This window comes from Caretta caretta, chromosome 22 (genome assembly GCF_965140235.1).
Source record: "Caretta caretta isolate rCarCar2 chromosome 22, rCarCar1.hap1, whole genome shotgun sequence".
NCBI lineage: Eukaryota > Metazoa > Chordata > Testudines > Cheloniidae > Caretta > Caretta caretta.
The window spans coordinates 19,664,747-19,681,943 of NC_134227.1; the positions used below are offsets into that span (position 1 = coordinate 19,664,747).

Consider the following 17,197-nt stretch of genomic DNA (forward strand, 5'->3'; position numbering starts at 1 on the left):
ACAGAAAGACCTGCAAAGAGAAGCAACATCAGACATGGGCCCAAGGATAGGAATCGGCTTGGCTCTAGACATTCCCAAAACCTAGTGGTGGTTGACCACCATGCCCTTAGCCAGCGCTGTTGAAGGAATATTGCCACTGACTTCCATGGGAGGAGGATTGAGCTGTAGCTTTCTGATGACATCTACCTCTGATGTACTGTGGTGTAGAGGAGATGCCCCATGTTGATTTATTGTCTCGTTGCTCGCAGAGTGCAGATGCTCGCCGTGTGGAGCTGCGCTGTGGGAGGGCAGGTTACTTTGCTGTAAGTGGGAGCTGCAGTCTTTGCAGTGATTCAGCAGTGATCACCTGCCAGGACTCACTGGCTCTTTCAGGCAGAGCAGACATCTGGTTAGCAGTTGGCTTTGGTTTTGCATGTTACCTGTGTGACTGGAAGGTCGATCTAGGATAAAAGGACCAAACTGCCATCTGGCAGGAGCTAATTCGTTGGTGTGTTGACTTGTTGCTGCTAGTCACCATTTGTGATTGTAAATTCAATTGTGAAGGGGCCTATAACTTTGTGTATGAAGGTTCTCCCCCCCGCCCCCCACCCCTTCTGGCATTAGTTTCAAACAGTGACATTGTTAATGATGCTGTTCTGGTGGCAAGGTAAATTAGGAGCATCAGACGCAGAAGCGCCCAGCTCTGCAACCCCTCTCCTCCTTGTTCCTGTTGCAGCAGAGAGCAGAGCTGTCAGCAACGTTGCCGCTAACACCGCCAGCCCCTGTCGCATGGGTCACTTGAACTCCTTGCTTGCTCCCTTTCCATTGCTGGCAGGTGGAAGGATCGACATGCAAGTCAGGAAGCAACACGCTGTGTATGATGTGTTGGTGCTAGTGGATTCCTGTGCTCAGTCATTTTAATTTCAAGCATCTTCTACCCCAAAGGGGGATGTGCTTTGGAAGTGGATGCACTTTTAGCCCTCTGGGAGACTTTGTACAAACAGAAAAGGAGGACTTGTGGCACCTTAGAGACTAACCAATTTATTTGAGCATAAGCTACATCAGATGCAGCCGATGAAGTGAGCTGTAGCTCACGAAAGCTCATGCTCAAATAAATTGGTTAGTCTCTAAGGTGCCACAAGTCCTCCTTTTCTTTTTGCGAATACAGACTAACACGGCTGTTACTCTGAAACCTGTCTTTGTACACACAGTAACCGTGTCTTGCTGAGCAATTGAGGGGAGAGGTGTTAGTTGCTTTATCTCTGTTTCTCTGGGTGAGTTTCACAGTGATCAAAAATGTTGAGAAATGATTGTTTCTTACCCCACTTTGTTCTTGTGCTCTGTTTCACATCTGTGTCACTCACAGGAGAGCTGCCAACTGTTCTGGGTAACTGAACTGAGACCAAATTGTAGGTAGAAAAAAATCTCTACATATTTTAGGCAAAGGTGTGTTAGGAGAAAAAGAATGCCCTTCATTTCTAACGCATGGTATAGGGTGGGGACTTTTACTCACCTGGCTATTCAATATTCATATAAGTCATATGGCAAAGTTCATCTGTGAACAGGTATTGATCTTGCATGGGCTTCCTATCTCTGGACAGATTTATACCCGGTGAAATCTCCATTGATGCCAGAGGGGTGGATTTGTTTAAATGTCTTTTACCAAGACGATTTTTCTTTGTCTTTATCGTCTGGCTTGGGGCGTGAGACACCTTTTATGCAATAAGCACGAGGGGGATTTTCAGGCAAAATACTCATGTCAGGCTACAACCAGCCATCCTCTTTCTCCAGGTAGGGCAGTCTGTGTCTCTGTGTTGCTTAGAGTTGTCTCTATCTGACTGGCGGGGAGTGTCCTGCTCATACATCTGACTTCCTTATTGTGCTTTTAGCCAACAACCCCTTTCTCTGCCTCCCTCATGCGCACCCAACAGGTGGGGAAAGAGTGGGGTGTGCAGCCTGTTGATGCTGATACAGCATGAAGCAAATTGAAGAGCTCCTGCTTCAGAAAGTATTTTCAGCTGCTTTCCCAGGCACATCCCCTCCAAAACATGCCACCTGGCTGGGTAAGGAGGAGGAGATGATGATTTACATTGCATTAACGTGTGGACGCTGCAGTCATGGGCCAGGCCCCCATTCTGCTAGGTGGTACAAAAACAACAAAAACGTTCTGCGTCCCAGAGAGCTTCAAGTCTAAGTATATGACAAGAGACAGAAACTCTGCATGCGAGCAAGTGTGACTCTCATCTGACATCACACTGCAGCCGCCATGGCACTGGGATTCCTCTTCTCTGTGGAGTGCTGCCTGAACAAGATACAGACAAGTTCTGGGGTTCTCCAGGACCCCAAAATACCCTGTCTCCATGTGGGTCTTGAGCGAACAATTTTCTTGGATCGTTAGAAGCCTGAATGAGCCCTGTGGGACGTTGCAGCAAGAGTCAAGTGACACTCCGCAGCCTGGGTAGGCAGCATGTGCAGCGTGATTAGGAATCATTTAACATTCAGCCACAATTTATGTATTAGAGGATGTAATTTGTAGAAACACTTAGCCAGAGCCTGAGAATTTGAGCCCTGATGCAGGAGCCTATTCTTTTCAGCAAAGGGTATGTCAGAGGGTGATTGGCCCCTTTAAATGAAGCAGATCATAGAATCATAGGGTTAGATGGGACCGCAGGGGTCATCTACTCAAAGCCCCTGCCAAAATGCAGGATTTGTTGTGTCTAAACCATCCAAGGCAGATGGCTCCAGCCTCCTTTTGAAAACCACAAGTGAAGGAGCTTCCACAATCTCTCGAGGCCTCTGTTCCATTGTCCTACTGTTCTGACCGTTAGGAAGTTTTTTCCTGAAACTTAATCTAAATCTCCTATGCTGTAGTTTGAACCCATTGCCTCTTGTCTGTTCTCTGTGGCGAAAGAGAACAATTTTTTCCATCTTTTTTTGTGGCAGCCTTTCAAATATCTAAAGACCACTAGCATGTCCCCCCTTAATCTCCCCTTTTCTAAACTGAACATACCCAGTTCCTTCAGCCTTTGCTCGTATGGCTTGCATTCCATCCCTTCAATCATGTTTGTCGCTCACCTCTGGATCCTTTCCAGTTTCCTCTACATCCTTTCCATACATTGGTGATCACAATGGGACACACTACTCCAGCTGAGGCCTAACCAGTGCTGAGTAGAGCGGTATGGTATTATCACGTCCTGTGACTTGCATGCTATGCCTCTCTTAATACAACCTAAAACTGCATTTGCTGTTTTCTCCACAGCATCACATTGTTGCCTCATGTTGAGGTTGAGATCCACCACAACTCCCAGATCCTTCCCAGCAGTGCTGCTGCCAAACCAGTTTTCCCCCAATCTGTATTTTTGCATTTGGTTTTTCTTCCCTAAGTGTAGCACCTCACATTTGTCATTGTTGAATTTCATTTTGTTGCTTATAGTCTAGTTCTCCAATTTATTAAGATCCCTCTGAAGTTTAGCTCTATCCTCCAAACCCCCTAGCTTTGTGTCATCTGCAGACTTGATCAAACTTGCTCTCTATACCTACATCCAGGTCATTAATAAAGGTGTTAAACAGCACTGGATCCAGAACAGATGGAACCCCACTTGAGAGCTTCCTCCAATCCGACATTCCATTAATAGTTACTCTTTGTTTTCAGTTGTTAACCAATTATGTGTCCACTTAATGGTGGTTCTGCGGAGCCCGTGTTTCTCCATCTTACTTATCAGAATGTCATGTGGGACTGTGTCAGAAGTCTTGCTGAAGTCCAGGTATATTATGTCCACCACCTTCCCCCTTCATCCTCCAGGTATTCACAAATTAAATGTTTTATACATTGCTCTAGTAGCTTTCCAGGCATCGAACTCAGGCTGTCTGGTCTGTAGTTTTCTGGCTCCTCCTTTTCCCCCTTTTAAAAGATGGGCATTATGTTAGCCCTTCTCCAGTCTTCCAGGGCCTTTCCTGTCATCCATGAGCATGTAAATATTATTGCCAGTGGCTCCAAGATTTCCTCAGTTAGTTTCTTCAGTGTCCTGGTGTGAATAGCATCCCGCCCCACTGATTTGAATTCATTCAAATTGGTCAGAAGATCTCTGATGTCTTCTTTTCTTATCCTGATCTGCATCCCTTCCCCTTTATTGTCTGTGGTAACTTCGCTAGTTGTCTGGTCATATGTTTTTGTGAGAAGGCTGAAGCAAAGTAGGCATTGAGCAGCTCTGCCTTCCTATCATCTTCCATTACCAGCTCACCTGGAGTAGATGCTGTGGGATTTTAAGGACTACATGCACTGGGGTGACAAATGGACTATGTTTAAGGATTTTTGTTAAAAGCTTTGTACTGTGTTTTTATAATAAACTCCGTTGGCTTCAGTGGGATTTACATCTGAGTGAGTGAGGCCCTCTGCAGATAAAAAGTGAGAGCTAAGTGTTTGTAATGTTTGAAAATAGTCATCCACCTCCATTATTATTATTTTGTGGTTTTTATTTGGTTTCTTGCCCTTCTTTAGTCATTTGTTTGAACACTGGAATGATGACAAAGCTCCTGCATCTGTTCTGTATATTCAAAGAGCTCTGGGGCTTAATGCCTGTAGTCCAGTCATTGAGTAATTCAGCAGCACATGTCCTTTTCCTCGGTCATGATAAGGAACGATGCTATTGATTTATGAGATACGGTGATTCCTTTGAGAGGAATGTTTTAAAGACTGAGAAAGAGCAGGCATCTGAGATGAATGTCTTCATGGTTTAACAGTAAAGTGAGCAGCCCCTGGGAAAAGGCCACAAATACTGTGGAACCAAAAGACTAAAGGTGACAGATAAAGCATTTGCAGTAGACGGGATGAGAAATGCTCTGGCAACGCAGGATGGAGAAAGAGCTCCATTTAGATTATTGTTTTCTGCAAACTAATGGCTGCGATTTAAAAATAACACACATTAGGTCTGGCCTCCTGAAATTCTTATTTGACCTGGTCTTGTTAGGCCAGGGAGCTGATGCAGCATCAGGCTCCATCTGGCAGAGAGCGAGTGTCCAATTATTTCTAATGCCTCATAACTTACACCATGAAGGAATGGTGCTCTGAGATGCAGGGTGCTGGAAGAAAGGGCATTTGTCTTCCGGGGTGTCGAGCACCAAGCACTGCTTGATTGGGGATGCAGAGGAAAGGGAGAGTTAGGATCTTTTCTTGTTTGTATGGTAGTGCTGCAAGAGTAACGCAAATCAGACAGAAGCCAGAAAATGAGCAGAAACTCGGAGCCTTGCTCAGATTATAGTGAGGTGCAGGACAGGGCAAGTTTGGGATGGGGGAATTGGCTGTGGCCCTGACTTTCCTCCGTTGATTGATTTGCATCTCAACCTTCGCCCTGCTGGACCCAAGCATGATTATTTCAGTAGATATTATTTCCCCTTTTTTGTTTTGGTTTGTTGACATTACTGATCAGTTGCTTCTCTTTGCTTTGTTAAATATTAATCCATTTTTAAAAAAAAAATCTGGATTTTCAGTCATAGGTACCTAAATGTAAGCTCCTAAATCTTTACTTAAGTGACCTGCTTTTCAAAAGTGCTGAGCACCCCGCAGCTCCAGATGCCTTCAATCAAAGCTGTTGGTTGCTTTTGAAAACCTGGCTTCTTGTTTAGATTTCTAAATACAATTTAGGAGCCAATCTTTAGGCTCCTGCCATTGTAAATTTTAGCCTGTGTTTCTGTTTCAGACTTTGCCTAGTCCAGAATAGCTATAGACTGAATATTTACCTAGGATTGTTTTATGTTGATTACCAAAGCCTTTGAACTTATTTCAGTGATACACAGAAATACACAGCAAATTCCTCACTCAGAGGTTCCTGAACACTTCTTAGTAAATTGTTAGCACTTGAGCCATACTAAGGATTCGTTGGTCCAGACAGTCCAATTCTAAATTTGGAGCCATCATTCAAAATCTGGAGACAAAATGGCATCCGAGATAGATTAAACTGATCAAACTGAAAACCTCTTATAAAGGCTCTAATAGTGGGCTTTAATTTAGTTTATAAAAACTTGCCTCCCCTCTCCTGATACCCTACCTCTTAGACTTGGGCCCATTTATACTAGGAACCATTAAAACTCAGCCCCCGTATAAATGCATCATTGTAGCATCTTTGCATACTTTGACAACCCTGCAGTTGCTGCAGACTGACATGCCTTGAGTTTTTGATGGTGTCCCCCTCTGTCTGGTTCTGTTCTGAAGCAGAATGCTAATCCCCCTGTAAGCAGCCATAGCTGTGCTGCAGAGACATGGTGCTCTGGGTTTTGGTGGCCTGGGTTTCAAAGGGTAAGAACTCTTTTAATACCTTTGTACTTGCTTCACAGAGCAATGACCCACTGAGAAGGAGCTATTCCATACATGATGCATGGTGTAAACTGCACAATGTCAGGAGGATTAATAGAACTAGGCTATTTAGTTCTCACTGCACTGGATCTAATAAACCTTTAGCCGTTTATTATGTCTGGCCTTTTGTACCTGCAGTTCTGTCTGGGAGTGAATTATATTAAGGTAATATGGTTGAGAGAAATTAGATTACACAGAAATAAAATGGGCTGAATGCAAGAGCTAAAAGGGCAGCCTGTACTTTATTGAAAACAGGAAGGTGCGACAGTAACCTCCAGACAAGACATGTGAGAAAGTGGAGTTTTCCAAGAGGAAGATTTAAAGGGCTGGAGCTCTGTAGTCCTAAGAACTGTTTTAATCTCTCACAGCCAAAGGGTCCTCAGTGTTCTCTCTGGACTCCTGATCCAGCCTGTTTACATTCATGCCTGGATTATTTTTAAAACAATTCTCTTTGGACTCAAAGGGCCAGATGCGCTGGTACTCTCCTCTGGCCGTGTTGCACTGCTCTGGTGACACAGAGCAGCCATTAACCTGGTTTAATGGGCCATTTAAATTGGGTTTATAGCTGCCAGGGCAATGCAAAGCAGCCAGAGCTTGCCAATGAGTCCAGTCCTAGATCATTCGGATAGTAACTGTGCTTCTGCAACACAAAGAGCAAAGACAATGCAAAAATGAAGAGGCCTAAATAGCCTTATGAGGCGTAAATGACTTATCTCTGAATGCTGCTCTTCTTGTCACAGTGCTTGCTCCACTTCCAGTAGCTTTGCCCTATTTTGAGGAAGAGTGAATATTAGTAGCCTCTCAGGATAGGGACTGTCCTCTGCTGAGCTGCAAGCCCTCAACACAAGTCACGGGAACAATGTGTCATTGCTGTCTGCCAGTGCTCAACACATGATGCCTGCAAACTTTAAAGAAAAATAGTGATGCTCAGAATCTCACACCCATATCTTGGACAGTGCAGTTGCTGTTTTGATGGACACAAGCACTGATACATGTGTGTTATGGCAATAATTCTCTATGCAAATGTGAGGCAAACACATGGCAGGGTGAGAGCAGCTGTGAAGCTAAGCAGCATACAAACCTTGAGTGTGTAGGGAAAGCACAGAGTCAGTATATACTTGAGCAGCTGAACAGCCTGAAGCATGTTACTTCGTTGCCAGACTCAAATTGGGATTCTCTTCTCCCACTGCCAGCTCTGTTCCTTTCTCTGCTTTCCCCTTTATGCACTGTTCCTTTCTCTGCTTTCCCCTTTATGCACTCCCATTTCAAGCCCACTAAGCCGCCACCTTCTTTTCATTGCAGCCCCTTCCTTCCACGATGCCTTCCGTGTGATGCAGTAACCACAAATAATAGGGTGCCCAAATGTGTGGTCTTATTACTGCACTCTCCAGTCCACCTCCAAGCATGACGTGCAGCCCATATCTTGGTGTACAACAGATCACCGGTAACGCAGCTCCTTCCATGCCTTTCTGTGTAGGCACAGGAAGAGGTGGAAGTGGCTCATATCGTTACAGGCTCTTTGAGATCCTTAGGGATGGAAGGCTGTGTATAATCAAACGCTGGCTGGGAGCGTTAGAACTGGAGTTAAGAGCCCTTGCCCTTCCATTGCTGAGCTGACAGAGTCCCAAGAGGCAGGACAGTTTTCTGCTGGATGACTCCAGTTGCCTAACTCCTGCTTTGCATTCTTTCCTAGTGTCTCTACAAGTGGATATTGTTCCAAGTCAGGTGGAGATCAGCGTAGGAGAATCCAAATTCTTCTTATGTCAAGGTGAGTGCTGTCGGCTGCTGCTGTCAGGATTTTCCAGCCATGTTTGTTGAGTCACTTTTGGGGAACCCACTCCACTCAGCCCCAGACATATTCACATGTACAGGGACATGCCATTTAATTCTCCATGTTGTTGTTGGGTTTTTGTTTTGTTTTTTGTAATTCAAGCAGATCAAAAGCAATCGCAGGTATGATAGCAAAGGTGACAGAGGTGGTTGGACTGGGAGAGTAAAGACCCACTTCCTGGGGCTGGGAAGAGAAGGCAGCTCTTAGCAGGTTTTTGTAACAATAAAACAACCAAAAACGAGCCATCCCAGAACCCCGAAGAACCCAGAAGAGATGCCCCAGAAATGTGTTACATCACATCTCAGCATTGGTCTTTTTTGTTTTAGAAGTATTCGTATTAGGTCCGAGATTTTTCAAAATCATCTGGGGGATTCTGATACCCAATTTCCAAGAGCTTGAATGGGAGCTTGGATTCCAAGCCCCTTGGGCAGCTTTGAAAATCTCCACCTCAGCCCCCAAGGATTTTAATACCACAGGAATCCTGCATTTTTAATATCATCCTTCCTGCCACTTGCTCCAACCAGCTGGGTGAAAGAAGCATGCAGACCGTGTGGTACTGCACAATTACTGCAGCACACCGCATTTCAGCACACACACATGCTACTGGCTACAGGTTTCCCTGTAAAGCAACTGGCCTGGTTTGCCTGGGTGAATTGGTTGACTGGGTGCAACACTGGTATGATAACAAATGATCCTAGGTCACCCCTAAACCAAAGCATGACACTGAGCAAACATTAAAACATGGCTTGGAGCCAAGTTCCAATGGTGGAGTGTCTGACTTCCCCAAGCATTTCCTCATTAGAGCAAGGGAGGAGGCTGTGGGACCTAGGCTAGTGCAGTGCAGTGTCATTTGTTAATGTATGTAAAGTGCTTTGAAGGCAAAAGTGTCCTCTGAGTAAGTGCTACTGTGATGACTCCACCTTGGTCTCAGCAAATGGGATTGGTTAAATTTCTTCTGACAGATTCCTCTGAACAAATAGCAAAGCCACATGGGAAAACCATGAAACGTGAGCTCCAAGAGATGGGTCCTTACAAGCTGCTTTGATATGCATCAGATGCAGTGGCAGGTTTAACTTGCTTGATGTGCTGGTGCAGCAATTTAACCAGCTTGGTTTGCAATGCAATGCCCCAGCACAACCTGCAAACAGGGATATTTATTGGAGCAGGAGGAGTGCTGTGTTTCCATGCTGAGCGGGATGGGGGAAGAAGACCGCAGGGATGTATATGAGGCCATTCCAAGCCTGAAATGGGCAGCTGCTCCTTTTGGCTGCATGGGGCAGCAGCTAATAGATGTCTTTCTGTGAGGGTGGGGAGCTGTCCCTGGTGGAGCCAGAACATGGTGTATAATGTGTGAGACACTGCTGGGATAAACCCTCTGGCATCTGAGCTTGTCAACAAATCCAAGGGGGCTTAAACGTGCCCCCTCAGGTGGGGTGGGCACTCTCACAAACCCAGCTCAGTAAGCATGCCCCATGCTGCCCGGGCATCAGAAATCCTTTGCCTAGTCTGGGCCCTTTCCACAACCCTGCAGGTGATGGCCACCAGGGCCCTGGCTGGCTGAGAGGGAGCAGGTCCAATGTGCTTTGTTTCATTTCTAGTGACTGGGGAGGCCAAAGCCAAAGACATTTCCTGGTTCTCCCCCAACGGCGAGAAGCTGACGCCCAACCAGCAGCGCATCTCAGTGGTGCGGAACGATGACTTCTCCTCCACCCTCACCATTTACAGCGCCAACATCGATGATGCTGGCATCTACAAGTGTGTCGTCACCAGTGAGGAGGAGGGCGACTCCGAGGCCACCGTCAACGTGAAAATCTTCCGTAAGAGCACGGCTCTGGGAGCCTGCTTTGGGGTCGGGCTCTTCTGAGGGGAGGCCAAGGGACTTGCTGGGGAGATGTGGCTCTTGTTAGTGAGGGGTGGCCAGGAAGGGGAGCCACCTCCCAAACAGACTGGGAAGTGGAAGGCTGTCAAAGTGGAGCCCATTCCTCCCTTAGCAGTGAGGGGAGTGTTGACTGTGAAGAAGGGTGGGGAGGGACATGAACAGGAGGCTGGAAAGTGGTGGGCAGCCTTGCCTGTGAGGAGACGCTCACCTGTGAGAAGCTAGGAGAAGGGCTGGTCTGTGAAGGATATGGGAAGAGGAGAGTTTGTCCCACAAAGGGAGATGGGACGGAGGTAGTCATGGTATTTGTCTGACTGACCCCCCCGCCCATCTCTGTTGTCAGAGTTACTGAGAGAAACAGATTTCAGAGTAACAGCCGTGTTAGTCTGTATTCGCAAAAAGAAAAGGAATACTTGTGGCACCTTGGAGACTAACCAATTTATTTGAGCAAACATTGAAAAGCCATTCGTGGACAGTGTTTACATCACTGCCCAGGCCAGGCTGGCCTTTGTGTCTCAAGCTCGCCAGCTAGCAGTGGGCAACTTCCATATTTCCTCTCAGTTAACCCTGTGATTTGTCAGGTTGGCCTCAGAGCCACATTCCTCATTTGCTGCGCTTCCCCTTCTAATTCATGTTCCTCCATCCAAACCAGACCCTCCTGGTGTCACCCACATGCTGTTAGCGGGGAGACTGAGAGCTCAGCCTGAGGGTTACTTCTGGTTGTGTGAATGGTCCCTGGCCCATACCGCTGTCAGGAGCCAAGCAAAGGGATCCACAGGCTAAGCTGAATAGTTCAGGGCCAGGAAGGCCATTCCTAACACACCCTTTGCTCAAGCCATTCAGCGATCCTGCATTGACCTGCTTAATGGTGTGCGCCAGATAAAGCAAGGGGTTGATTGGCTGTGATGTCTGTTACTATCGTACATGCTTTGCTCGATTCTTGTTACCCAGGGTCTCTGCACAGCAAGTAGGCCGGGGAGACAGCCAGCTCCAGCAGTCCCTGTCCACAACAGAGGTTGTGGTAGCCACTTTCTGGAGCCTCTGCTCTCAGGCCCACTGCTCTGAGACCTGGGTAGAAACAGAACAGCCAGTATCTCCAATCACAGAGCTGGACAATCCCGTGGTCTTTGCAGTTTGCAGAACGTGCTTGGAGCTTAGAAAGGGTCCTTCACCCCTGCTGGAGACCCCACTAAAATCTTTGATGCAAGATGGTGAGGTGCGAAGGTAGAGCCCAGTGTGACATGAATGTCTGGGAGATAAGCATGGAATGATGTGCCTGGTGCAGATCAGGCAGCATTGGGATGAGGCAGGATCAGGGCTCAGCACAGCCCCATGGGGGATCCTGCATTCAGGAGGCCCATAGTAGCCCTCAGCTGGCAAAGCTATCCTAGCTGTTCCTTCCCTACCAGCTGGGAGGTTTTGCGTTTGGCTTTCCCATAACACAACATCCAAATATGGACACTCTTGTGAATCCAGTCGCCTCTTGGTGTGTAACTAGCACAGGGTTCCTGTACCATAGTGCGGGATGCCAATGCCAAGCTACACACATTGGTATGGCGTGAGCATCCCAAGTGGGTTCGTGCATGTGTATCATTGTTTCATCTTTGCTTTTAGTTGGCAACGTGCCTTGCAATTCAGATGGTTCCCACAACTCGCTGGGGCAGCAGCTCCATTGTCCTGTTGCTCTCCTTGTTTTCAGAGAAGCTGATGTTCAGGAATGCTCCCACCCCTCAGGAGTTCCAGGAGGGGGAAGATGCTGTGATTGTGTGTGATGTGCTCAGCTCGCTGCCTCCCACCATTATGTGGAAGCATAAGGACAGGGATGTTGTCCTGAAAAAAGATGGTAAGGAATGAGAGGTCTTGGCACTTGCCCTTTCAGAGGCCTTGTGTAGGTCTGCCGGGGTGGCAAATGGACAAGTAGGCACAGGGAACTCAGAGCAGTGAGGGTAAAATGGCACACATTAGGTTTGGCCTCCTGGGACCATTATGATCATCCAGCCTGATCTCCATAACACAGGCCAGAGAACCTCACCCAGGAATTGCATTAAAAGGCAGCATCTAGTAGTTGAAATAGAGTTGAAAGAGAAATCCAGTCTGGATTTAAAGACGCCAAGTAGTTAGTCTGTCCTGGCCAGAGCCCTCCCATTTCCCCTACCCTGGGCCAAGGAGCTGCACACAGTGGAGCCCATCTATGGACTTTGTGGGCTGATGTCACTCCAGAGCACTGTCTCCCCTGAGCATGTGAGCAGTGTTGCCTCTGCAGCATTTCCCAGCCCGTCAGTCTAGGCGCTTTGCCACAGTCTCCCTGTGAGACCTTGGGCAAGTCTCTCAGCCTGCCTGTGCCTCAGCTCCCAATCTAGAAAAGGGGGCTATCGCCCTGCTCTACTTCGTAGCGGTGGTGTGAGGATACACGCACTAAAGGATTGTGAAGTGCTTTGAGATTTACTGATGAAAAATGCTATATTAGAGCTAGGTATTATCATTATTTAAGACCAGACTCCACTCCCCTGGGAGACAAGCAGTAAATGGTTCATTGGCCCAAGCCAGGTATTGATTAAACTTAAAGTAAAATAAAAGTGCTGGTTGTAAAATAACAAAGCGGTTTGTCCCCACTGCCTCTTAGCTTGCTGTGTGAGGGAATCTCTCCTGGATGAGTTCTTTCCTGGCAATGTCAGATCTGATTATGGGGGTGACTTTCATTACTCTGATGGAAAGGGAAGTTACATTACATTAAGTTCTGTCTCCAAGCTGTAAGGGGGGTGGGGAAGTGCCTATTGGTTGCAGAGCTCTCTCTAAATGATCCTTGACTGAAGCTTCCTTTTTCTCTTCTAGTCCGATTTGTAGTCCTGCCCAACAACTTCCTGCAAATCCGGGGAATCAAGAAAACGGATGAGGGGACGTACCGCTGTGAGGGCAGAATCCTGGCTCGTGGGGAGGTCAATTTCAAGGATATTCAGGTCATTGTGAATGGTGAGCAGCTTGGAGCCCTGGCAGTGGAGGGGACCTGTGCTACTTGGGTTATAGGCTGCTGCACACTTGTCTTGGAAGGAGAGAGACGATCATCAGTTCACACTTGTGAACTGTCAGAATCATGATCCATGAGGCTTATTAATCTCACTCTGCTGTGTCAAATAAACACACCCATGAAATCAATTTGGCATTTACAAGATGTTTACAGGAAATTATCATGTCAGGAGTAAGCTTGAATGTCTCATAGCTCAAAGTGAGAGATGGCCCTCATTTTGATTCATGGATGGTTTTGTCCAACAGACCATCTTCTGTGCAATGTGGGTCCTCTTCCTCCCACCATTTGATAGAGACCCTGTGCATCAAATGTATAGGTGCAAACCTGCAGGTGACGTGCTCCCTTTGGCGCAAGGTTGTGATTCAATGGACTGATTTGTGTGTATGGCAGAGGGCAGGAAACTTCCTTACCTGGTTATTTTCTACCCACCTGTTCTTTTCCCCTCTCTCTAACCCAACTTCTTTTTCTTCCAGTGCCTCCTTCTGTCCGTGCTAGACAGAACACCATGAATGCTACGGCCAACCTCAGCCAGTCTGTCACCTTAATGTGTGATGCTGATGGCTTTCCTGAGCCAGCCATGCGCTGGATGAAGTAAGATACTCTAAGCACAGTTCACATGGTTTAAGAGTATGGATGTTTTAACTGAGGCACTCGACGTGAGTGCTGCTTCCATCTGCATCTCTGATTGAGCAGAGCCGGTCACAGCGGGGAATGGCACAATTTTAATTTAGCTAGTTGGCATGAGGGATGTTTACAGGTGAAGAACTCCATGGCACAGGACTCCAAGGCAAGGGTACTGAGGATGCAACCAAAGGAGGAAAACAAGTGTGAGACAGGTGTTACCATGGGGAAATTGTCCTTCCTCCCAAACAAAGAAGCTAAATTTAGAAATACAGATGAGTTCTAAAAACCAGCCAGCATTAACTTCCCACCCAACCTGCTTGTTTTGTGCCCTGCAGGGATGGGGACCTGATAGAACGGGGGGACGATGACGAGAAATATGACTTCAACTATGATGGCTCCGAGCTGACCATCAAGAAGGTAGAGAAGAGCGATGAGGCGGAGTACACCTGCATCGCTGAGAACAAGGCTGGAAAGCAGGATGCCATTATCCACCTCAAAGTCTTCGGTAAACAGGGCAATAACAGGCTTGATATAGCTCCTTCCCTCCCCGCCCCACTCCCTACAGACTGGTCAGAGACCCCAGCTGGCCATTGGCAGCTCATTGCTATAAACTGGAAGCAGCATGCCCTACCTACCCAGCAAGTATGTCTGGCTCAGACACTGGGTATGCTTGCTGAATTAGTCTCAGCCTCCATGCCAGCACTATGCTGTGTACCAGACAAGAGATGCCGATGGTCACTGTGAAATACTGAGTCTATTCCATTTCTTGTTTCTTATGGCTGAAATTTTACCCTCCCCTGCAGGGGGTCAGCACTAGGCTGTGTGCCACTCAGATGCTTTTCAAGCTCTTAGGGTTGAATCCAAAGTCAATGGGAGATTTTCCCTTTGATTTCTGTGGACATTAGGTCAAGCCTTTAGGTTTTGAGTGGGACTTTTGAAAGCTCTGCATTGGGGTGAATTTCACCCTTAGCTGCATTAGGGAAAACATTATAGTTAGCCCTTGTGAAGTTGTCAGTTTCTTCCAGCTGTTTATTGCCATTTATCACGACCTTTTGTGTGTGTGTGTGTGTGTGTGTGCAGAGATCTGAGTTAAAAAAACCAGCTCACACAAAGGTGGTTGTCAAACAACAAAAGTTAACCTTAGCTTTTCTAGTCTCCTTCCTGGCTTTCCTGAAACAGCTTCGGTGTGCTTGCTCCAGGGGCTGAGCTGGGCTCATTTTTAGTTTTGCTAAACTAGAAGCCAGGGCTAGCTGGAGCAGAGGAGGGGAGGGCACACCATGCTGCCCCTCTGCCTGCTGAAACAATTCTCTCTGAAAGTAGCAATGCAAAAGCCTTTTTGTCTAATAGATGGTTTCAGTTCAGAATTCGCTAATTCCAGGCAGCTTTGCTTCTTAGCAGTGGCCAAAAAACCCATTGTGCTTCCTTTTCAGCAAAACCCAAAATCACTTATGTGGAGAACAAAACTGCCATGGAACTGGAGGACCAGATCACACTGACTTGCGAGGCTTCAGGGGACCCAATCCCCTCCATCACCTGGAGAACCTCCACCCGGAACATCAGCAATGAAGAGAAGGTATAACGGCTCCCAAAGCCAGGACCTCAGTAACATGGCTCAGAGCAGCTCATGTCTGCCATGCCTCCCACTCTTCTCTGCTGAGCCAGAAGACATGATGATGTCATGCAGATGCACACTGAAATCGGGGCAATTCCCCCTCTCTATCTATTATAAGACCCTGCCTTGCTGCACAAGGCACCCGTGAGCTTGGTATTTGTCATTAGAGCCCTGGCTGGTGTAAATTGGTCTTGCTGCATTGAAGTCAGTGGAGCTATACCCTTTCGTTGCGGCTCTGCCCCCGCCATGTTTCTCTCTCCTTAGTTCCTACTTCTGAGGCTTCAGAGAATTGCGTTAAAACACCAAACTGGGGATCCTTTACACAGGAGTTTCCAGGAAACAGTCCACTCTTTGGTTCCACTGTGGTGGGTGGAAACGGGTGCCCAATTCCAGTGTGCTCAGTGACCTCATCATGGTGGTAGAACCATCCTAGGGGAAAAAAGCATCTCTCAAAGATGCAATGGACCAAAATGAGCCTGTTAATTTTTTCTTGCCCCCCTGTATCGTACACTCCCACTGCACGTACTCTGGGCACAAACACTGGTTGCCTTTGTGTTCACCTGTATCGTGAATCACATACTGATATCATTTTGTTTTTAAAGGCAAAAATAATTAGCAGGCTTTCTGTAAATAATCGTTCTGGCTTGATTTGCCGCTAGCTGTCTTAAGGGCGTAATAAGTGGAGATTTGGGGACCTCTGTCCATTGTTATGAGAGTCACATAAAAGGCAACTGAGCCAGAAGGGAGAACCTAGCTTCAACATTGAACTACCTTTAGGCAAATAGTAAATTAGATAGTGCTCATTGCTAATTCTGTAACGACAGGCCACTTGTAGTGGTTAGCGGCCTGAACCCTTTAGAGGGTCTGAGTCAGTGTGAAGACAAGGGGACTTGGGAGTGCATGGTAGAAACACAGACTGAGCAAGACACTGTCTTAGAACCAGCCACACAGCCTATTCCTGCAGTAATGGGCCCTTTGTGTTGTGTCATCAGTCTCCTCTTTTCAGTGTAGTGATGATGCATAATCCATTGCCTGAGATATCAAAAACAACCAGGCTTCCCCCTCCCCTTTAGGAAAGGGATAAGTTCCATTGGGCTCAATAGAGGGCCTACTCTATAGCTCAGTGAGGTCAATGAAAAGATCCCATTGCCTTCAGTGGGATTTGGCTCAGACCCATATTGCATTGGGGCAACTGGACCAGGGTATTCACAGGTTTGCTTCCATCCAGGAAAGGTATTTGAGAAGCCAGGGAGAATGGGATCTGGAGTCTTGATTTCCTGCATCTTAGGGAAAGAACTTTTGTGTAGCGAATAGAAATTGAAAACAGAAGACTAAATCGCATAGAAATCTCCCAGAGGAACCCGCTCTTTCCATATTCCACTGCCTGTCTAGCCCAATTTAGCTAATGAGGTCTCAGCTGCAAAACTGCTAATTATTTTGAGACTCACATATCCTGTTTGATGCTGTTGAGTCAGTGATCTATATTAAGGAACTATGGTGCATATTTGGATAGTTTCTTATGTAGATAGGAGGAAAATGCAAAGATTCAAACTACTACCGTATGTCTGATGTACTGGCAGAGTCCCTCATTCCAGGGTTGGTTGTTTTATGTATAAATCTCTAGTGTGTTAGGTACCTTCCCGGCAGGTATTTATGTGATTGGTTCCGTTTATTAAAAGCTCATATGCAATGCCTTAGGTGCAGATTAATGATACAGACATTCAAAAAAACTCAATAGGTCAAAATGTCCAGGAAATGACATTCTCCGACATTCTCCACCCTTCTCCCCTCCCCCACCTCCTCACCTGCTCCTACAAAGCTCAGAGAAACAGATAAGCTTCAACTTTGGGACAGAGTGCTGTTTTCAAAGTGCCCAAATCAAAAGTGACTTAGGCATTGGC

The 17,197-nt window shown here is 46.8% G+C and overlaps 1 protein-coding gene across 10 annotated transcripts in view; it reads left to right on the forward strand.

Annotated features, from left to right (window-relative positions):
• NCAM1 (neural cell adhesion molecule 1) overlaps positions 1 to 17,197 on the forward strand; it is a 255,338-nt gene that overhangs the window by 158,368 nt on the left and 79,773 nt on the right. For all 10 annotated transcript variants that reach the window (XM_048827255.2, XM_048827247.2, XM_048827256.2 and 7 more), the window contains exons 2-8: positions 8,022 to 8,096; positions 9,758 to 9,976; positions 11,735 to 11,878; positions 12,868 to 13,005; positions 13,534 to 13,651; positions 14,020 to 14,189; positions 15,115 to 15,257. In XM_048827255.2, the coding sequence (XP_048683212.1) occupies positions 8,022 to 8,096; positions 9,758 to 9,976; positions 11,735 to 11,878; positions 12,868 to 13,005; positions 13,534 to 13,651; positions 14,020 to 14,189; positions 15,115 to 15,257 (1,007 nt within the window). The remainder of the gene's footprint in view (positions 1 to 8,021; positions 8,097 to 9,757; positions 9,977 to 11,734; positions 11,879 to 12,867; positions 13,006 to 13,533; positions 13,652 to 14,019; positions 14,190 to 15,114; positions 15,258 to 17,197) is intronic.